This window comes from Lynx rufus, unplaced genomic scaffold (genome assembly GCF_022079265.1).
Source record: "Lynx rufus isolate CCGP_SWC_20201006 ecotype Redwood Valley unplaced genomic scaffold, mLynRuf1.p SCAF_5, whole genome shotgun sequence".
NCBI lineage: Eukaryota > Metazoa > Chordata > Mammalia > Carnivora > Felidae > Lynx > Lynx rufus.
This window is the reverse complement of record NW_025814867.1, coordinates 25,361,299-25,383,166: the sequence shown is the minus strand read 5'-3', so window position 1 is coordinate 25,383,166 and position 21,868 is coordinate 25,361,299. Positions and strand designations below refer to the sequence as shown.

The 21,868-nt window shown below is 41.9% G+C and overlaps 2 protein-coding genes across 4 annotated transcripts in view; one reads left to right on the top strand and one right to left on the bottom strand.

Moving 5' to 3' along the window:
- Positions 1-1,962: 1,962 nt before the first annotated feature.
- DPH3 (diphthamide biosynthesis 3) lies at positions 1,963-9,364 on the bottom strand. The gene is made up of 3 exons (XM_047099891.1): positions 9,151-9,364; positions 8,544-8,618; positions 1,963-4,403 (listed from the first exon to the last, which is right to left on the bottom strand). The coding sequence occupies exons 1-3, from the start codon at positions 9,256-9,258 to the stop codon at positions 4,338-4,340; spliced, it is 249 nt and encodes an 82-aa protein (XP_046955847.1). The 5' UTR covers positions 9,259-9,364; the 3' UTR covers positions 1,963-4,337.
- A 258-nt stretch (positions 9,365-9,622) lies between these two features.
- Positions 9,623-21,868, top strand: part of OXNAD1 (oxidoreductase NAD binding domain containing 1) — a 40,262-nt gene continuing 28,016 nt past the window's right edge. The window contains exons 1-4 of one of the 3 annotated variants that reach the window (XM_047099939.1): positions 9,623-9,957; positions 14,891-15,046; positions 16,838-16,964; positions 17,241-17,304. In XM_047099939.1, coding sequence (XP_046955895.1) covers positions 16,846-16,964; positions 17,241-17,304 — 183 coding nt within the window. In that variant the 5' untranslated portion in view covers positions 9,623-9,957; positions 14,891-15,046; positions 16,838-16,845. Of the gene's footprint in view, positions 9,958-14,890; positions 15,047-16,837; positions 16,965-17,240; positions 17,305-18,034; positions 18,489-21,868 lie in introns of those variants that run through there. The other 2 variants (XM_047099940.1, XM_047099941.1) reach the window with 2 other exon arrangements.

Genomic DNA, 21,868 nt, shown 5'->3' with positions numbered 1-21,868 from the left:
TTTCCCCCCCCTTCTCCACTCTCAATCTTGGCATTCATCTTTGTCCAAAGGTTCAACATTTGACCCTATCCAAGAACTCAGTTCCCCTCTAAGAATGAAATCTGCCCCCCAAATCTTTGCTTAGTGACTGGACCCTGCTACCCTGATCAGGTCTCAGATGGGAACTACTTGCCTCGGTCCCAAGTGTTGACCCACTGAATAGCACCTGTGGCTCTGTGCCACTTATTGGGATGCCTCATCCCTTACTAGACATTTACCTCTATTTGGGAGCCACCTCTTACTGAACCCCTTCCCCTGTCAAATGCCCCTCATTTGACTTCCTTAGATACACCTCCCCCATGTAAGCATTTTGTGAGCTAGGGGATAGTATTTTTAACTGTGATTCCCTATTCATTTGTCCTTTGTTTCAAGCCCTTAACAAGGAATAATTTGTAAAATGGTTTCCCAGTCAAATATGTAATCATGGGCAATTTGCTTTGTAGGAAGCAGGGAGTGGCAGACATCCTCCAATGGAGTTAGAGAAATCCTAATTGCTCACACCTGCAGAAGCTGTCACTTTTGTAAGGTATGTAATTAGCAGCCAGAGTGTGTGCTAGAAACGATGGGATTGTCTGTTTGAACAAGGGACGCAGGCCAGAGACTGCCCAGTTTGGCGCTCTCCAACTCTGTTCATTAGCCCAGCCTGGGCTCTTGGGTCACTTGCTAAGGCTGATTTCATGCCTGAATACAAGGTGTGGGGTCAACTGAGTCCACACGCCTTTCTCCACAAAGCAGTTGTGACCACTTAAAAAAATTGGACCCTCTGTACTTTGCGATTATGAATTTCCTGTTTTTCTAGTCCAGTGGTTCTCAGCTTTGGTTGCACATTAGAATCACCAGGGAGATGCTTTAAGAATCCTGGTGTCCAAGCTGCACCCAGGCCAATTAAATCAGCTTCTCTAAGGCATCCGTGTACAGCTCCTCAGATAATTCCAATGTGCTGCCAAGTTTGAACAGTGGTTCTAGATCAGTGGTTCTCAAATGTTAGCTGCATCAGAATCACTCGGAGAGCTTGTTAACACTTGCCCCCAGATTCAGTAAGTGTGGGGGAAGGGTGTCCAATAATTTGCACTTCTCATATTTATTCTAAGAATGCTATCAGTGCTCAAAACAATGTTGAATTCCTTTTGGAATCAGAATGGTTAACCTTTATTTTGCACATATGATAGGTATTGTACTAAATGTTTTAGTCATTAGTTCGTTTAATTATTTTCACAAGGACTGTTTCATCCTTACCCTTCAAGTCTCAGAAGAAGCGCCCCACCTGCGATGCCTTGTGTCTGCCCTTTATCGATACAACTACTGAAGCTGTCACATCAGTTTGTTTCCTCCTGGGCCGTAACCACAGTCTGTAATCTTACTTCCCCTCTTCCACTCGCCTGCAGGCTCCATGATGGCAGAGACCCTACCGAGTGCCTAACATGTGGCAGGTGCTCCACACACACTTTCGGAATGAATGAATCCACAGATGAACCACAGGAAAGAGGTAGTGTTATGGTCTGCATTTCACAAACCAGGACACAGAGATACAAAAAGATTCAGTAGCTTGTCCAAGATTATAGTGGACGAACTGAGGTTCAAACTGTGTCTTGACCACAGCTGGGCTCTCAAACAACTGCAAGAGTTGATCATCAGCCTTAAAATAAAATATCAACCTTCAACTGTCTTTGCCTGACTGCCAGTTGATTCACAGCTATTTTTTTCCCCAGGAAAAATAAAAATCCACAACCAAAACCCATGTGGCCAAACTAAAAAAACAGTGACAATTTCTTTCCCATTTAAAAACTCTACCGTCCATACGAGAAACTTACTTAAAATTTCCCGAAGCAGGTGAAGGTTTCTTTCTACCTCATAGAAAATGGTATCAAAACCTTTTAATACAAAATGTTGGTGTTTAGGGGAAGAAAGCTACATGAAAACAAATGGATTTGAATTATGACTTTATTTAGTATCCTGATAATAAATTAATATGCACAGCAATCAAAAGTATTGGGCGCTTTCCCTAAAGTGGTTCTGGAGGTGTACACGAAGATATATGCAGAATCCTTTAAATAGTCGACTTTATTTTCAAACTCTGAAGTGTGGTAACATTAAGTCACTAAAGAAGCGTGGGGTCTCCTTCTCTAATAGTTCATGATTTGGTTCTGAGTTTATAAAGGTTTCAATGACCATTTCAGCTCCCGCAAGCGATGAAGGCTGAAGTTCTAGTACTGACAGTTTAGAAATCACCTGATCTGGTCTCCTAATTGTAGAAGTGACAAATCCACTGCAAAGACTACAAAGCTAGTAAGAGACAGCCTGGATTACAAATCAGTTCTCAGAAGTGGTCTGAAAGGTCTGGTAAAGTACACAAGGCACATAGCATCACAAAGAACTCTAGTCATACCCCAAAGGCCCTTGTGTTACTTTCTGCTTAACATAGGATTAAACCTTGTTCTTTTGCAGTTAACAAATTCTGGAAACAGAATCACTCCCATCACTGCAGATTATCATTGATCACCGACTGCCAGTGCACTTTTTCTCTCCTGGGATGTTTGGACTTGGGGACTTTTATTCCTTCTATGTTCACAGTAGACCTACATCAGGGGTGCCTGTTCCTGTCTGAAATTCATCATCAGCTGAAGGAGTTAATATTGGGATTTACAAAACCATCAAATCCGAGCATGAGACAGTTCATTTCTCTTTAGAGTTAATTCCCAGCAGTCAGCATATAACATGCTCTCATCTAAGTTGCCATTGGCTCAAATTCACTGGCGGATTCTTCTGGGGCATCAGTGTGTCCCTGAACAGCAGTGAGACTTCTCATTCCGTGAATATGTTATATAATACCATATAATGTACTATGCACTTCTGGCATACAATGTTTGGTGATTTAACGTAACAGCTGCACATAACCGTGCTTTTGCAAGGTGTTTTTTTGCGGGTTTTGTTTTTGTTTTGTTTTTTAAAAAGGCCACTTAGTTGTTTTAATTTAAACCCTTGGCGAGTGTGTGAAGCACACGTATCAACCAGCGACAGACTGGTCATGTTCTGGCAAGCTATTTTTTTTCCAATTGCGGGAAACGTTCCCATCCAAAACAACCTGCCGGACATCAGTGAATTTTTAAATTTTATAAACACATAGGAAAATTGTGCATATAAAAGAAAATCTTGAATTTTCGTGTAAGCGATTCTGATTTCTGGCTACTACACTGTAGCAAAGGAAGTCTGATAGCCTGTCTTTATAAATTCTTTTTACACTTCTAAGAATGCACGTCTGGTTCAGGTACAGCTTATAACCACTTGTTAGATGCATCCCCAGGGACGTATTTATTTAGAGTCGGCATCTCGTCTTCAAGTTCATCCTCGGCAAACCAAGAGTTGCTGTAGAAGCTTTGCCTTTTAGGGGCAGTGAGTCGATTTTGAGGTAACGCTGAAAGCACTGTTGCCAGCTGCAAGGCCTTGACACGAACCCCTATCTCGAAAGCAATTTCATTAGCCTGATCTAAAAACAAACAAGACCCAGATACGCAGTTATTACCTGCTCTGACCTGGCAAAACCATTCAAGCGTTTAATTTATAAGTTGGCAAGTTTTCCTCCTCTCGTTCTGCTACCGATTTCATTCCTTCGGCTGCTTTTCTTTTTGTCTTGTCCCAATGTTCAAGGAACATGCGGAAGATTGATAAGGAAACGCCAGATTCTTTGACCATTTCACTTTTTGACTTTTTCTAACTTTTTGCTCTGGAAAAAGGGTGAGCTCAGTATACTTTCTCTCTAATTCCACGAGCAGAATTCCATGTAGGAAATATAATGGAAGTGGCATGCTAAACAGAACATGAACGTTCTAATGAATGCAAGACTGAGAAGTGGGAACTGAAAGTGCATGTGGACAAAGCAGCTAATTTGAGTTTAGAACAGCAAAGTTGATGTCCGATTTGAAAGAAAGGGCTAATTTTAATCATCTTAATAACTAAACCAAAAATATAATCCCCCCTTTTATTAAGGAATCCTAATGACTTTGAGGTAGATGATGCTGTGATCGGATAAGGAAGAAAACAGGTGTGAGACACAAAATTCACATGGAAAATTAACAACACATCCAATTCAAAGTTCTAAGCACAAAATCCAGGCATGTCGTGTCGTGCACTTGCTTCTTTAATTGGAGATGAACTTGGCAGCCAAAGGCAAGGATCCACACTCTAATGGAAGAGCCAACTACAGAATGGTTGTCCTCAGGAAGAAGCCAGTAACTTTGCATTTGATTTTTCCAGCCTGGCTCATTCCCAAATGTTCAGCATTTGGATTCCTAAAGTCTTCTTCAGCATTTAACTAATTCTTTGTGAGTGGAAGGGGCTGGGACTGTTTCTCCACACATAAACTGATCCTAAGACAGAACAAGTAATTACATTAATCGAGTGTGTCACAAATGCATCAATATTAGACTTTCGTTTTGTTGCAGAATCAATCCAGCTGTTCGTTTTTATTTTGATTTGTTTTAAAGTTTATTTATTTATTTTTTAGTAATTTCCACACCTAACGTGGGGCTTGGACTCACAACCTCAAGATCAAGAGTTACACGCTCTTTCGACTTGAGTCAGCGAGGCACCCCACAGCTGTTAGTTTTTCATTGCTGTATCACTTCAACCTTGTTCAGAGTCAGTGTCGGCACCAAAATTATCATCTTAAAGGTGCTTCAGTTTTTAGTCCTGAACTCACACTTAATTCAAAGCAGCTTATCTTAGAAACAAGCATGCCCACCCCCTTCACCACAGAGCATCCACTTGTTAGAAATCACATTTATAAACACATGTCATACCTTTTAAGTTTCTGTATTAATTACTACACTGTAACTTCCCAAATTCAATATGTGGTCATTCAAATGCCTATCCTCTTCAAGGTAATTACTTTTTTTTTTTAAGTCGATTTATTTATTAAAAAAAATTTTTTTCAATGTTTATTTATTTTTGAGAGACAGAGACAGAGCGTGAGCAGGGAATGGGCAGAAAGAGGGAGATACAGAATCCAAAGCAGGCTCCAGGCTCTCAGCCATCAGCACGGAGCCCAACGCGGGCTCGAACCCATGGACAGTGAGATCATGACCTGAGCTGAAGTCAGACACTTAACAGACTGAGCCACCCAGGTGCCACTTTTTAAGTCTATTTATTAATTTTTGAGAGAGAGAGAGAGAGGGAGGGAGGGAGGGAGTGCACACACAAGTGGGGGAGGGGCAAAGAGAGAGGGAGACACAGAATCCAAAACAGGCTCCAGGCTCTGAGCTGTCAGCACATAGCCCACCGTGGGGCTCAAACCCAGGAACCGTGAGATCATAACCTGAGTGGAAGTCAAATGCACAACCGACTGAGCCACCCAGGCGCCCCAAGGTAATTACTTCCTCCAGCTAAAAGAGATTGCTCTTTATGCATTTCCCCACACAGATAATCTGCAGTGTCAGCTATGTTGTAAATGCATTTCAATCTCTGATTAGTTATCCTGGCTCATGTCAGCTACGAGAAACCTCTGCCTTCCAGGTTACCCCTCATCTCCTGTAGTCTGATCCCCAGCAGGGTCAGCCTGTATCGTGTCATTGCTCTCTCACTCCTGCCCAGCACCTAGCACCTCCTCTCCGACCCCAACTTGCTGTTTGAAATTTATGGTCTGTCACCAGCACATTGCTCCATATTCTCAACTCCTTCTTTAAAACATAACCACGTCTTCCTGCTCTAATACAGTGGTTCTCAAGAGGTGGTAGGAAGGGCGTGCTGATTTTGTCTCCAGGGGGCATTTGGCAATATTTGGGAGACATTCGGGGGACGTGCTCCTGGCATCAAATGAGCAGAGGCCAGGGATGCTACTAAACACCCTACAGCTCTGTACAACGGTTATTCAGCTCCAAATGACCCTAATGCTGGGTTCGAGAACAGGCCATCCCCTAAGGGCACCGTTTCCCCTATAGCCTCTCAAGTGGTGGTGCTGTGTTCCCTCAGAGCACCGGTACCACAGAAACTGGAGGAGGGACTGGTTGCTCTTTCTGCCACTGCTCTCCTTCCCTCTCTACAACCCACCAACTTTGACTCTTAAGTCACACGATGTATCATCGCTGCTCCTCTCTGTTTTCTGGACCTACTTCAAAGTCCACAGTCAATTATCACAATCCCTCTTCCCTCACTCCCTCCTACCTACTTGACAAAACCACAACCATGGTTAAATCTAACTTCCTGTGTCTACATTCACCCATGTAGCTGAATGTCTACCACCCTAAGCCCTCTCCTGATCCTCTATCACCACCAGTTACTGCCCCATGTCTCTGCTCCCCTTTGCAGCAAATCGTTGAAAGAAAAGTCTACTCTTGCTGCTTCCTATTCTTCTCATTCTCTCCAAGAAGTTTTCCACCAATCGGGCTCTGTCTCCATTACTCCATCAACACTGCTCTCACCACTGTCACAAATGGCCTCCCTGTTAAAGCCAATGGTTGACTGTCAGTTCGCTCTCAGTGGCATCTGACAAGGGTGTTCCCTTCCTCCACCTTTTCTCATCTGGCTTCCAGGATATGAGACCGGTAGTTTTCTTCCTCCTTCTTCAGGCAGCTCTGCTGTTTCCTTGCTTCCCGTCCTGACCTTTTAACGTTGGGAGGGGTCCGAGCTGAGTCCTTTCTTTTGTCCATCTCTATCTATATTCACAGCCCTGGTCATCTCATCCAGTCTCAAGGCTCTAAACACTATCTGTGTGCTGGTAACTCCCAAATTTACAGCACCAGCTGATCTCTCTCTCTCTCTTTGAACTCCAGACTTGCACATCAAATTGCATTTTCACTTGCTCTCCACTTGGATCAAAAGTAGACCTCCTAAACTTAGTACCTCCAGCTCTGGACCCTATACCTGCAGACACCTCCCCGTCAGTTGGCGGTAAATCCAACCTTCTAGTCACGAAGGCCACAAATGTGGAAATCATCTTTGATTCCTCTCATATCCTATACCCAATCAGTAAAAAAAGAATCGTTATCCTTTAAAGTGTATCCAGAATCCAGCCACCTCTCATGATCTCCTCTGCCACAGCCTGGTCCGAGCCATCCATCTTCTCCTCTTGGTTCGTCTACCAGCCTCCTAACTGTTACCCTTGCTATATCCTAACGCCTATCCTTGCTGCCTCCCAGTCTACTCTCAACACAACAGCCAGAATCACTCTATTTTCACTTAAGTTGTATCATAGCGCTCCTTTGTCTGAGAATCCTCCATTGGTCCCCTGTGTCATTCACAGCAAAAGCAGAAGTCCTTAAAGTAGCCCATAAACACCTTTGTGATCGCCCCACTCCACTAATTTCATCTTGGGCTGCTCTCTCACCCTCATCTACTCTGCTCTGGTCACACTTGCTGTTCCTCAATAAAAACAGACCTGTTCCTGCCTTAGGGCCTGTCCACTGAAAGCTCCCTTTGCTGGACTGCTGTTATCCCCCAGGGCTCAATCCCTCACCTCTTTCAAGCTTTGCTCAATAAGGCCTCTCTCGGGAAGGTCTGCCCTGATCACCCTATTTAAAATTGCAACCTCCTCTCATACAAGCACTCCTTCTCTCCCTTACTCTGTTCTCTTTTTGTTCCAGAACACATTTTAATATAGGAATAAATCTGTAAGCTTCCAAATTATAGCCTGCTTCTCTCATGAGACTAAGTGCCTTGTTCTCACCTTCCCTATACTCATTTTAGAGTTTATTCTTAAGAATGTTAAGCTATTAAAAAAAAAAAAGAATGTTAAGCTATTATATGTCAATTATATCTCCCTCCCACCACCACCAAAAAAAAAAAAAAAGGAAAAATGAAACAATGTCAAACTTCTTACTTAAGACTCCATTCCAAGTACAGACCAAAGTTGGGGTAGGGGTGGGCAATAAGAACATTTCTTTTCTTTTTTTAAAAAAAATTTTTTAATGTTTATTTATTTTTGAGAGAGAGAGAGAGACAGAGAGCAAGCAGGGGAGGAGCAGAGAGAGAGAGGGAGACACAGAATCTGAAGCAGGCTCCAGTCTCTGAGCTGTCAGCACAGAGCTCGACGCGGGGCTCCAGCTCACGAACCGTGAGATCATGATCTGAGCCAAAGATGGACGCTTAACCAACTGAGCTACCCAGGTGCCCCAGAACATTTGTTTTCTATTGTCAATATCCTTGAGTGAAAAACAGTAAGACAAAGACCAAAATGAAACTGTAAAATTGCAGCTATGACATGATAATGCAAAGTTTTATACGTATAAGCCAGGGAAGAAACACTATACAATTGTTCCCTACAAAATAAGTCTAGGAGCTCTCAACAATTTTAATTACTTAGTAAATAAAGGAGGAATACAGGTTGTCAATCTTTATGATTATTTTTCTATTTAATGTGTAATCAATAATTTTCATTAGCTACGCAGTTTTCTTTATTGCCTTCTCCAAAGCTAAAATGAGTTACCTGCACTTACATATCACAGACTGCTCTAGGTCCTTGCCTTCCAACCACTTCCCCCCACCCCCGCACCTTTTAAAATTCGACGACTTACCTTGTCATAAATTACTTTTATAATGAGAGAGCAGCTAGGACACGTTGCCACGTCTTCCCCATTCTCCAAATCTTCCTATAACAAAATCAAACACTGTACGGTATTGTCTTCCCTTTGCGATCTCCTCCGCCCAAACTCTTTCCACCCTTACGGTCAAGCTCCTTTGTGGCTCGTCTCCCGACAAGGTATGTGAGGGCCAAAAAGGCCTGCCGAGAGAGATATCAACTCTATTTCTCCCGCGAAGCGCTACTTGAAAATACCCGGGAAGGTTAGCCAAGATTCAGTCGCCTCCAAACCCCTGGGAAGACTTAAAAAAACGCGTCCCTTCCTCCCAAAAGAACTGGGATCCTAAATGGAGGAGGATGGCAAGATAGCAGCTGCCCGCCATCCGACCTTTCCCACCTCCACCTTCCAGCCCTCCGCCTGACTAAAGGCCAGAACGATGTGCCACGGTCAAATCAGGGTATCAACTTTACGGCGACTCAGAGACAGGGCAAAAAGGGCGTGGAAAATTGTGAGCTGCAAGGTGACGGGACCACGGAAAGAACGTAGCAAGAGCGAAAACGCGCCTGCTCCGACGAGTCGCCGGGAGGGGCCCTGAAGTTACCTTGGTAATGCAGAAGTTATCCCCACACGGGCAGGGGTAGAAATACGTCTCCGAGTCTTCATCATATTGGAAGTCCTCGATCTCCACCTCGTCGTGAAACACGGCCATTGTCACTGGGATCGGCAGATGCCAGTAGTCCCCGCCAGCCGACACTGCCCCGGGACGGTCTAATTTCTCCCGCCCGGGCCCCAGCCGGGTATTTTCAGCGGGCACTGGCTCAGGAACTATCGCTTCCGGCGCATACACAAAGACGCAACGCCGTCTTTCGAGGCCAAATGGGTGACCCGGTTGCGGTCACCATGGAGATGGCTGAGCTAGGGGGCGGAGACCCTGGATGAGGGCGCCAGCTGCTAGGTGGTGTGCTCACCGCGCCGGCTGTCGGAGGCACCGACCAATAAAATGTGGGGATCGCTTGCGCCGCTCTGACGTGTCGTCTGGGACACCGGAAGTTGTCTCGCGCGGGTGGTGGAGCTCTGGCAGGTCTTCGAGCGAAGTCCCCGCGGCGCCGGAGGCGCGGAGGCCCTTTACTGCGGCTGCCGTCCTAGCTCAAGTCCGCCGGGTTTAGAGAGGCCTGGGCCTTAGTCTGCGGAATCGGTGGCATCCCCCCGGCCTTCAACGCCCTTGGGGAGAGGAGGGCGCTCCTCTGCTAGGTCTCAGGCGGCGGCAGGAGCAGCTCTGCCTCCTGGACCTCCCTCCCTGCCTCTCCGGTGACGGACGAAAAGTCCACTTGGAATTTTGATTCACCGAGTGACCTTGAGCTCAGGGCGACGCCTGCTTTGTAGTTCCTGGCTGCGCTCGGCCATTCAGGTACATCCCCGCCTCTCTCCCTTATTCCAGATTATCTTCAAATGCCCTAAATTGTGTTGAGAGGACCACGGCCGGGAAGGCAGGCTGAGTTCTAGTCCTATGTTTGCCAAGCATGTATCATTATTAATGACAATGACTTGTAATAATAGTAATGACACCACCTTTTATTATTGGGAGTTTGCTATATACCAAGTATTGCACTAAGTATGATTCTTACATCAACCCTGGGAGTTTAGATGTTACTCCGTATTATTGATGTTCAGACTAAGATAACAGAGTTGGATATCTTGACCAAAACCACCTGTCTAGGAAATGAAGGCCCTGTCTGTCCACAAAGCCTCCAAACAAAGTATTTAATTTATTTGAACCAGGTTTCTTTTTTGTCAAAGGAATGGTATTTGCAGACAGAGTTATCACCCTGAGACCTCTGTATACATTAAAGTGAAATGCAAATAAAAGGTGCTTTGTCTTGAAGGCAGTGCTAGTGCCTGTTTTAGTGCAAGGAGATTCCATGGGAGGTATCGCTCCATCACTCCACATTTATTCAAACTTAGGAATGCAATGCAGTGAAAACGGCACTTTGAGAAATAGATGTGGGGTCAGAATCTGACTGTTGGGAACTTGCTCTGGGAGCTGGATATTTACATTCATTGAGCCTTATTTTGCCTTCTGACTAAAAAGGGGTTGGGTTAGAGATGATTTACAAGATTGCGTTCAGATCTCACATTCCACTTTTGCACGGAAGTTACCCATTTTACTTGGTTCGCAATTATTTATACCATATTTCATTTATGTTTACATGGTATGTTGAGGGTAACACTTGCACACACACACATTCCTATGCTTATTTATATACACATACTCAAAGGTTTGCATGAAGTTACCAATTTTGTGCACACTGAGGTGTAGCTCCACATGGTTTAGCTCTTTTAAGTCTTGAAAAGAGGAGTCTGGGAGAAAATCAGTAAGTTACATAAAAGTTGGTAGAAGGTTATCTCGAAGGCCTCACATTAGCATAATTGGAGACCTACCCAGCAGTTAGGAAACACTTGTTAAATTAAGTGGGATGATTCTGGAGTGACTGGGCAAAGGAGAAATCCCAGCAAAGCCCATCCAGCTCCATGGCTGCTCCTTGTATCTCTGTATCCACATATACTTCCCACGTAGTATCTTGGAGACAGGAGGACAAGGGGCAGTCTTCCAGGGTCTGTTCACTAGTCCCAGTGATCATTTTGAGGTTGGGAACCATCGTTAGTTCTTCAGTGCTTCTCAGCATAAGTACCTACAAATTAAAGATGAGCCATTTTTGAATGTGCAGAAATGGGTGCATTCATATTTGGTTTTTGGAAGTCTGAATTGGTAGGCCTTTTAGAAAGCAGTTTGGACCTAGCAAAAACAATTTGCCGGGGAATGTTAAAATCTGAGGTCAGTAGCCTAGCAGTTACAGGAGTTGTTGGGTAATATATATATATTTTTTATGTATAATTTCTTTGTAACTTTCCAACTTTTTTTGAGTTTGTATTACCTAAAATGGAAAAAGAAAAACTAGTGAACTACTTATTAATTATAATGTACACTATTTGTCAGGCACTATTATCAAATGGTTTGTGTGCATGAGGTCATTAAAGAAGCCCAGTGAGGTGTAGGTATATTAATCCCATTATCAACACTGGGAAACTTGTTTAGGGGCTGAAGAGCTTGCCTAAGGAGGCAAAGCTGGTAAGTGGCGGTAAATTGTGGTGAGAACTCCGATCTGTCAGACTCCAGAACCTAGGCTCTTAATGAACTTTGATGTTGTCTGTGATAGGATGGCATTGAAGCAGAGCTGGATGAACCCTACAGCCCTGGAGCTCAGAGATTTTCTGCCAGAGCAGTGCTGGTTTCCTTGAGACCTAGATTTGGGAGTCTCCTTGGCTTCCTATACTGTTTTCATCCTGCCAGCTGTTGGCCATATGCCTTGTCTGGCCAGCAGTGGTTCCCTGTATGGTTCTGCCCAGTTTTGAGTTCATACTGTGCTGAAGAAAGTAAAACCATAACCACACGTGTAATGCAGTCGTTTTTTTTTAACCCCACCCAGCATTTTTCAACAAAACATTACAATGACTACTAAACTTTTATTCCTGAAAGGGAATGGAAATGTTCTGTAATGAGACATTTTTGGACCTTGGGAGTGTGACAAAAGCAGACTTACTAGTTGCTATAGGATCATTTGCAATCACAAACTTAGAAATTAAAAAAGGTGTTTAAATCATAAAATGTTAACACTGCTGGCCTGGAAAATAATATTGACCAAAATTCTCAGCATATGATCGAATTTAGAACTAGTTTATAATTCTGAATAGCAACTGGGTGTTGTGCATCAGGCTGAGGCAAGTTTATTGGCGGTATCAAACCGATAACCTCTCTAGGTTGTTATGCAGGGAGGAGAGGCCAGGGGTTAATGGAATTGAGTTGCTTTTTAGTACCTCTTGCTTGCCAGGTACTTGCATAGACATTTGTTCCTTCCAGCAATCCAGTGAAGTGCTATTGGCATTTGATTTTAAAATGTTAAGATGTGACTGGCCCTAGATGAAAAAGTAGGAAGGAGTCAGGCCTGAATGCAGTTCCACCGATTTCAGGTCAAGCACTCTCGTAACTCGTGAACCACTAGAGTTCCCTTACCAAATGCCAAATGCTGGGAGCCGCTTTGATTCCTTAGTGACACTTAGGATTCTGAATCAACGGGTGCTATGATAGTTCTGTGAATTTACTTTATTTCAGTGTATGAATGCTCTTAGAGTTGTTCTTTTTTTTTTTTTTTCCTCTCTTTTTTAACTACTCCCAGACCTCATCCAATCTGTTAGCAAGTCATAGGGCTCTATTTCCAAAATAGGCTCTCTGTTTTTCTACTTCTGCCATCTCATAGCTTTATTCTGCTCTCTTCTTAGACTGGAGCCTTAAAACTGGGGACTCTTGGCCTTCTGTGATCCATTCTTTACATAGTAGTTTGAATGGTCCTTTACTATAAATGTAAATTAGGTCATTCAGTCAATGTAAATTAGATCCTTTAATGTAAACCTTTCCTGGCTTATTCAAACCCTTCAGTTGCTTCCCATTGTCCTTGGAATAAAAGTCATACTCTTTCCATGGTCTGATGTCACCTGGCAAGTGTCTACCTGCTGGACTTCCTCTCTTGTCACTGTCACCTAGCTCCCTGCTCTCCAGTCACACTGGCTGTGGTTCCTGTAACATAGTAGGCTTGTTTCTGTGATCAGACCTCTGCTTGGTGGCTCTGTCCTTGCTGTCTGCTCTGCTGTCTCTTCCTCATCAGTCAGGTCTCAGCTCACATGTCTCTCGAGAGGGACCTTTCCTGATACTCCCCCACTTATTTCCTTTATCATACTCATTGTAATCTATATTTGTCTCATTAATTATGTTTATTATTATTGATTGGACACACTAATAAAACTTCATGACGAGAAGGGCTTTGTGTCTGGTTCTTTTTCTTTTTTTTTAAGTTTATTTATTTATTTTGAGGGGGGAATGAGTGGGGGAGGGGCAGAGAGAAAGGAGGACAGAGGATCCCAAGTGGGCTCTGTGCTAACAGCAGAGAGCCCGATGTGGGGCCCAAACTCAAGAACCACAAGATCATGACCTGAGCTGCAGTCTGATGCTTAACTGACTGAGCCACCCAGGCACCGTGTGTCTGGTTCTTTATTGTGTCTCCACGGTGTAGAAAAGTGTCTGACATCCTGGCAATTCTTAAACAGAGTGTACTTACTGAACCAGTATAGTTCATTTTAAATCGTAAGCTTAATCTGTTGCCTGCAGTAATTTTTTTTTACTGTATAAGTGGTTATGTTTTATTTGGCATTGATGAGAATTTTCTGTTTCAGAAATAGAGTTAAGAATTTTTTGGTTGAGGTAAGGCCTATGAGAATAGAAACATTGATGAAGTATTTCTTTGTATCATTTTAGAAAATCCTTAATGTATGTTAATTTTCAAGAGGTAATTAAATATTTACATTGAGTATATGAAACCATTGGATGTATGTCAAAAAGTGGGTAGGTTTTGGTTTTTATTTTTATTACCTTACTGCTTTGGGAAGCTTTTTGAACACAATTGATAAAAAATACCCTTTATATGTCAGTAGATGGCACCCTTGGTCATGGTTACTAGCATTAAAAAATGAGATTTTAGAATTTTAGAGAGAACAACTTTTAAAAATTAACATTCCTTTCTTTTCTTTTTTTTTTTTTTTAAGTTTATTTATTTTGAGAGTGCAAGTAGGGGAGGGGCAGAGAGAGAGAGAGAGAATCCCAAGCAGGCTCTGCACTGACAGCACGGGGCCTGATTCCTGGCTCGATCTCACAAACCATGAGACCATGACCTGAGCCGAAATCCAGAGTTGGATGGATGCTTAACTGACTGAGCCATCCAGGTGCCCCCATTTCCTTATTTTCAAGTTCAGTTGAGCAGTAGACCCTTTAAACAGCATAATCACCTCACCAAAAGGCATATCTTAATTGAGGACAATTTATTTTAGCAATAGTTGTCTAAAGCACTGAGCCAGAACAGAACAGTGTTACCATATTAACTATGTATCAGTTAAATTTTATCAGGGGACTTGACCTTCACTGACATGTAACTGAAGTTACATGTTACATGAACTGACATGTAATCAGCCTTTGGTCTGGTCTTTCATGGGGTGGATGTCCTAAGTAGCAAGAGTTAAAGACAGGCCAAGGAAGCGGAATAAAGGAAGCAATAAGAGAAAAAAATCAGAAAAGTGGAAACCCAAGGAGGAAGAATTGATGGATAGGAAGTAGTAGAGCGCAGACTTGCTGTGAGGTGATGCTTGCTGATTATAATGAGCCTTTCCTTTTGCAGCTAAGACTGCCTTTTAACAGTTTGCCAGAACTTGGTTCTTACATGTTGTCTCTGCCATTGCAGGAACTTTGTGAGAATTTCAGTATATGGAAACACCATCCTTGTTCCCACTGGTGTGTATCCAAAGGTCTCAGTATAATACCAGGACCAAAGTGTTACATGTCAGTCAGTCAGCCAGCCACATACTTAATGACTTCTAAAATCTCATGGACTTCTAAAGTAAGTTTCACCTTCTTTCTTTCAACAATGAATGCACATTTTAGGTTTAGCACATTCAGAGGAGAGAGACTACATTGAGTAGTCTTACATGAGATGAAAGGCCTTATGCTTCTTTCATTTACTAGAGAGATAAATGGTGAGTAGCATGTTTACATCCACAGTGATGCCACAAGGTACTGTGGCAGGAAGTTGGTCTTTTAGCTTTTTTAAAGACTAGTTAGAAAGCAGTGTGTTTTGATATGACTTGGTTTTAACTGACTTATATCATCCCTTGATTATTTACTGTTATTTCTTTTCTGTCTCTATTTTCTAAAATGTAAGCTCTCTAAGAAAGTCTTTGTTTTGTTTATGTCTGTATCCCCAGTGCCTGCCACATAATGGACTCTTAATAAGTATTTGTCAGATGAAGGACTAACTTAACAAATGTGGAGTAGGAATGTAAGCACACACAGCTTGAATTTTTCTAACCCAAAACTTATTACAATTTATGTATAGTACCTTCCAAAGAGCTCAGAAAAAAGTGTTTACATACATTTTCGTATATTCTCTAACTAACATAGGACAAATATATGTTGCGATATAACATGTTAAAAGGGACCATCGGAGGCAAAGAAATATTCAGAAATTTGCAGAGGATAACAGAACGGTAGGAACCAAAAAAATAGATCATCTGACTCCTGATCTGTGCTGTTTTTTGATAAGCCTATAGGTTTTTTAATTGCAATGTTGGATAATCTTTCTGTTTTTTGTGTTTTATTGAAATATACAAACAGAAGTACTTAAATCCTAGGAAGGTAGCTTGATTAATTTTCAATGCTTTTTGTTTTTTTAAGAGCAGTTCTAAGTTTGCAGCAAAATTGAGGAGTCAGTACAGAGATTTCCCACGTACTCCCTCCCTTCACACATGTGTAGCTTTCCCCATCATCAGTATCCCCCACCAGAGCAGCACATTTGTTAGAGTTGATGAACCTGCATTGACACATCATAATCCCCCCAGAGGCTGTAGTTTACAGCTCACTCTTGGTATTGTGTGTTCTGTGGATTTAGACAAATGGTGTCTATCACTACCACTGTGGTATCGTGCAGAGTATCTTTAATACCCTAGAAATCTTCTGGGGTTTGATGACTTTTTACAAAATGAAAATACCCATGCAGTCAGCATTCAGATTAAGAAATAGCATGGTGATTATTACCTCCCCAAGGATAACTGCTAACTTGATTTCTGACTTGATAGATTAATTTAGTCTGTTTTTGTACTTTATATGACTGGACTCACAGAATATGCTTTTCGGAGTTTGGTTTTCATTCTTTTCGTTCAGCGTGATATTAATGATACTCATCTATGTTACTGCACGTAGGTGCGGTTTGTTTATTTTCATCGCTGTGAACCTCAGAAAATTTGCTGCTTGTACTTTATCTAGCAAGAAATGTTAAAGACTTATGTGATGCTCTTTGAGAGGAATACAATTATTAGGCAGTTATAAAATCTAGTCTCCCATAATAGCATAAGATGAGTCACGTGAGGTTGGTTAGTGATTGTGGAAACTGATAGCATGAATATTCGATGGCACCGCTGATTACATATGTCCGTACAGTGGAGATCAGTTGAATCAGCTCTAAATAGTGGCAGAAACTATGTCAGAGTAGAGTTAGGCCTTTAACATGTGTGCTGTTTTGTTAGAGCAGCACATAAAAGTACCAGCAAAAACCCAAACTCTTCTTCATTGGCCCCTAAGATAGTCTAATATTTCCCTGCTTTCTCAAAATGGTTTAACTTTCATGTTTACCCAGGAAGCACCATGGCATGTGCTGCTGTCATAGTTCCTGGGTTGTTGCGAAGCTCTGTTGGCACCATCTGCACTCAGGCTGCTTTGCTGAGATTGACGTCCGGTGCTTTGCGCCACCTTACTCTCACAAGGTGAGTTTTTGGCCCTGGTGTCATTTGAGGTGATTCAAAGCCCTGACCTGTGGATGGCCGTGGGACTCCTGAAGGCACATCAGAACATCTGGCTCATGTATGCATGCCTGTGGTAGACCGTTAAGCTTTAGTTAGATGTGCAGCTTTTCACCGACCACTTTCTAGGATCCATAATGTGACGGTGCATTTTGAACAGTCATGATGTTACAGGGGAAACTAATTTAATTATTTTTGTGAAGATAATACTTAATAATCTAATTTTACTTTCTGTTAAAGCATAATGAAATCCAAAAGGAAAACTGATCACTTGGAGAGAACTGCAAATGTCATTCGACGGGAGGTTTGTATCCTTGGGTGACGGCAAGTTTTTCGAGGCTTGGCAGTGCACCCGGTTACAACTGGCTCACAGGGAACGCCTCGATCCCTTTGAAGGACAATCCAGGAGAGTTTGTTATTTTTTTGTTCAGAACCTTTTCTGATAGGACATATGACAACTGATTTGAAAAGATGACAGCCAGATACTCAAATTTTTCATTTAAAACTTAGAATGAATGGATTAATTTTTTTTGGATTTCACTTTTTTTTTATTAAGTTTTCAAATTTTAATTCAAGTATAGTTAACATACAGTGTTACATTAGTTTAAGGTGTATAATGCAGTGATTTATTTTATTTTTTTAATAGAGTTTATTGCCAAATTGGCTAACATACAGTGAATACAGTATGCTCTTGGTTTGGGGGTAGATTCCTGTGATTCATCGCTTACATACGACACCCAGTGCTCATCCCGAGTGCCCTCCTCAATGCCCATTGCCCATTTTCCCCTCTTCCTGGCCCCCCCCCATCCACCCTCAGTTTGTTCTCAGTATTTAAGAGTCTCTATGGTTTGTCTCCCTCCCTCTCTGTTTGTAACTATTTTTTTTCCCTTTCCCTTCCCCCATGGTCTTCTGTTAAGTTTCTCAAGTTCCACATATGAGTGAAAACATATGGTATCTGTCTTTCTCTGACTGACTTATGTCACTTAGCATAATACTCTCCAGTTCCATCCACGTTGCTGCAAATGGCAGGATTTCATTCTTTCTCATCGCCAAGTTGTATCCCACTGTATATATAAACCACATCTTCTTTATCCTGAATGGATTAATTTTTGATGAAGGGAGTATGGCAGCAATTGAGGGACCTACCCTCACAGGTGTAATGTTTAGGGTTATATTTTAGAGATAGAACTTTAATAGCCTACAGTTTATGAGTAGCTTACTTCTTTTTTTTTCTTCTTCCTGTTCTTTGTTGTTGTTGTTGTTGTTTCGGCACCGTGTCTCAAAGTCCTTGTACTTATCCCCACTTTAGAACAACTTATTTCATCAAAGGAGACAGCACTAACATCTGAGAAAGGAAGGTGGATGAGTTCTTGTTACCCTTGCCATGTGCAGATTTTTTCCCCACCATATTCAGACTCTAAAAAACTAATCTACCACCTGAAGGGGTGTCAAGGGCTGGGAAATAAAGGATCCTCACCCTTTACCTCAGTGAGTAACCCCATTTTCTTTTAAAAACATAAATTGGATATTTGATTTTGCTTTTTGAGTGAATCTTCACATATTTAGATATATTTATCTTAGTTTTGTAGTGTATTTAAGCTAGCAGTAAAAAAAAACCTTATATACTTCTCTAAACATTGTCAGAGGGGCGCCTGGGTGGTTCAGTCAGTTGAGCGTCTGACTTCCGCTCGGGTCAGGATCTCACGGTTCGTGAGTTTGAGCCCCGCAGTGGGCTCTGTGCTGACAGCTCAGAGCCTGGAGCCTGCTTCAGATTCTGTGTCTCCCTCTCTCTCTGCCCCATTCCCACTCATGCTCTGTCTCTCTCTGTCTTAAAAATAAATAAAACATTTAAAAAAAAACATGGTCAGAAATTGCATTGTTGTAGGAATTTACATTTTTGGTATTAATAGTAGGATACTTTTGTTTTGGAGTTACTCATTTTATATTAAAAATAACATACACTTAGGGGGTGCCTGGGTGATTCAGTCCATTAAGTGTCCGACTTTGGCTCAGGTCATGATCTCGCAGTTTGTGACTTTTGAGCCCCATATCAGGCTCAGTGCTGACAGCTTAGAGCCTGCAGCCTGTTTTGGATTCTGTGTCTCCCTCTCTCTCTGCCCCTCCCCTGCTGGCGCTCTGTCTCTCTCTCAAAAATAAATAAACATTAGAAAAATAAAAAAAATAATAACATACCCATAGATATAACATGAAGCGGGATTCTAGAAATATTTAAGTTTAGACTCGAATATTTCCATAATTTTCAAAAAGATAAAATGCAAAGCAATTAGCTAATAAAAGAAAAAAAAAAAGAGAGCGCTATCAGATTTACACTCCTAAAACTAATTTAACATGTGCACACGTATATTAACATTTATAATATGTATGTATATGCATATACACATATAAATTTGCAGAGTAGATTTATATAGCATAGCAAAGTAACAATTACTTGGCAATATGAGAATCCTCTACGAATATATCTGTGATTTAAAATGACAGTTTCCTTCTCATGTCTTCCTTCTCTCTAAAGATAAAAATCATCCTGGGGTATTTTTGTTTGTTGTAAGTATAAAATCTAATCATTTCTTATATTTATGAGAATGTAACAATCTGAAGAAAAGGAAGGTGCTCTGTCCCTCTCCCCAAAAACCCATTTAACAAACACCAAAATGTTCTATAACCCTAAGAGAACAATTGTTAATTACTTATTAGACTGCCAAAACACTTATAAAAAACAATGTATGGTATTTTACAATGAAATATTTACATATTTATGCTTTGTGAAATCCCATGCATCTGGAAAAACTAGGTATTTTTAAATAATAAATTCATCTGTTATTTACAAAGTTGTTTTGAATATTGTCATGCTGTCCAGTTAAATATAAAACTGAATAGCTCAAAAAGGATCAATAAAAAAATTTTTTTAATCTTTATTTATTTTTGAGAGAGAAGAGAGAGAGAGAGAGAGAGGAGACAGAGCATGAGAAGGGGAGGGGCAGAGGGAGAGGAAGACACAGAATCCAAAGCAGGCTCCAGGCTCCAAGCTGTCGGCACAGAGTCGATGCAGGGCTCGAACTCAGGAACCATGAGATCATGACTTGAGCTGAACTCGGATGCTTAACCAACTGAGCCTCCCAGGCCCTCCAGACAATAAAATTTCCTATAAAGTAGTAGGATACACTTTAAAAGACAATTGTTTAGGCCCTGCTTTTCAAGCTAATTCTAAAGAAAATTGCTTTGGGACCAAGTGTATGTAGTATGTTTGTGGATTCAGCTTTAGGCTGATGTGTTTTTTTGAAAAGTCCATGTAAAATTAGTTCAGCATGATAGATTTATGGATCTGTAAAAATGAACTTTTCCCACTGATGATAAATATGAAGATACTTTTTTCTTTTTGGCTCGCTCAACACACAAAAATGCTCATTTTGTAAATGTGTGATTTGTTAGGATTTCTGTTTAAAAAGCGAAATCTTGGGGGCACCTGGGTGGCTCAGTTGGTTGAGCGTCTGACTTCGGCTCAGGTCATGATCTTGCAGTTTGTGAGTTTGAGCCCCATGTCGGGCTTGCTGCTGTCAGTGCAGAGCCCGCATTGGCTCCTCTGTCCCCCTCTCCCTCTGCCCCACCCCCGTTTGTGCTGTCCCCAAAATAAATAAAACATTAATTTTTTTTTTTTTTAAAGTGAGATCTTGTCAGTTTTGAAGAAAAAGCAGTTTATTTAACACGCTTGGACTACACTCTTTTCTGTTGTATTTTGAGGCAGGTAGAATTAGAACGTGACTTGGTATACTTTATCTGTAAAGGGCCAGATAGTATTTTAGGCTTCATGGGCAATGTTGTCTTAGTTACCACTACAAAACTCTGCCTTTGTTGTATGAAATAGCCATATACGACATATAAACAAATCTGAGTGGCTGTATTCCAATAAAACAGTATTTACCAAAATACCTAAATTTGGCCTGTGGATCATAGTTTGCCAATCCCTGAAGTAGAGTAGCATTTCAGAATTTTACAGGACAAAGTTATTGAGACTGTCAGGGGTTATTTTGAGTGAAGTTTAAGAAAACCACACAGAAAGTTAATGTAAGCTCTAATAGCATGATTGCAAAGTTAAGAATTTTAATGCCCAGAAGTCAGAAAATGACAGGGGTCATTGCAACCATGGTATTACCTTGACAGAAGAACTTTCCAGTTGCAGCTCTTTTTTTGTTTGTTTGTTTCTGATTTCCTCTCCTCTCCTGAACAGAATGGAGGAGCTGGGAGGAGCTGGATAAAGCTAGATGGAGGCTGAGGTACAACTTCAGTGGGTATACGGTCAGCAAGGGCTCACCCCGATCCCTCCAGAGGATGGCTCCTAGCGGTAGAAGCAGGAGCCTGACCTTCGACTTGCCACAATGAACAGTACCTCAGGCTGGGTCAAAATGGAACGGGACCACCGTCTCATACCACTTTTGCCTTTAATTTGTACTGCAAGTATACTTTCTAGAAAGGAGCTCCCAGCATGCCACTTGCTCTTCACTTCAAGTCTGTGAAGTAGTCTCAGAACAGGATAGCATCTGCATTTGATGAAAGAGGAAGTGGAGCCTAGGAGATACGCTAGGGGCGGCTCCCTGGACCAGAGGGGAATTGAGCCCGTCTCTGACTCCTGGGCCAAAGGACCCTGCTGCCCCTCCTGGAGTGGGTAAAGAATGGAGCACTCACCCACCCAGAAATGTTTTTTCCTTCTTGGGCCTTGAGTTCCCTCCGAAGAACTTATTGAATGACCGTATTATGATGTTAATGCTTCTTATCTAAGGCTGTAAATGTAACCAGCCTGAGGTCATGCTGATGCAGGAAGCTGAGGTCTGAATTAGATGACATTTGACTGTGTT

What these genes read in the sequence shown, in the direction of transcription:
- DPH3 (XM_047099891.1), bottom strand. Translation starts at nt 9,258, where the DNA reads ATGGCCGTGTTTCACGACGAGGTGGAGATCGAGGACTTCCAATATGAT. An exon ending in ATAACTTCTGCATTACCAAG is followed by an intron (nt 8,619 to 9,150) that starts GTAACTTCAGGG and finishes ATTTTGTTATAG; the next exon opens with GAAGATTTGGAGAATGGGGA. An exon ending in TAAAAGTAATTTATGACAAG is followed by an intron (nt 4,404 to 8,543) that starts GTAAGTCGTCGA and finishes GTTCTGTCTTAG; the next exon opens with GATCAGTTTATGTGTGGAGA.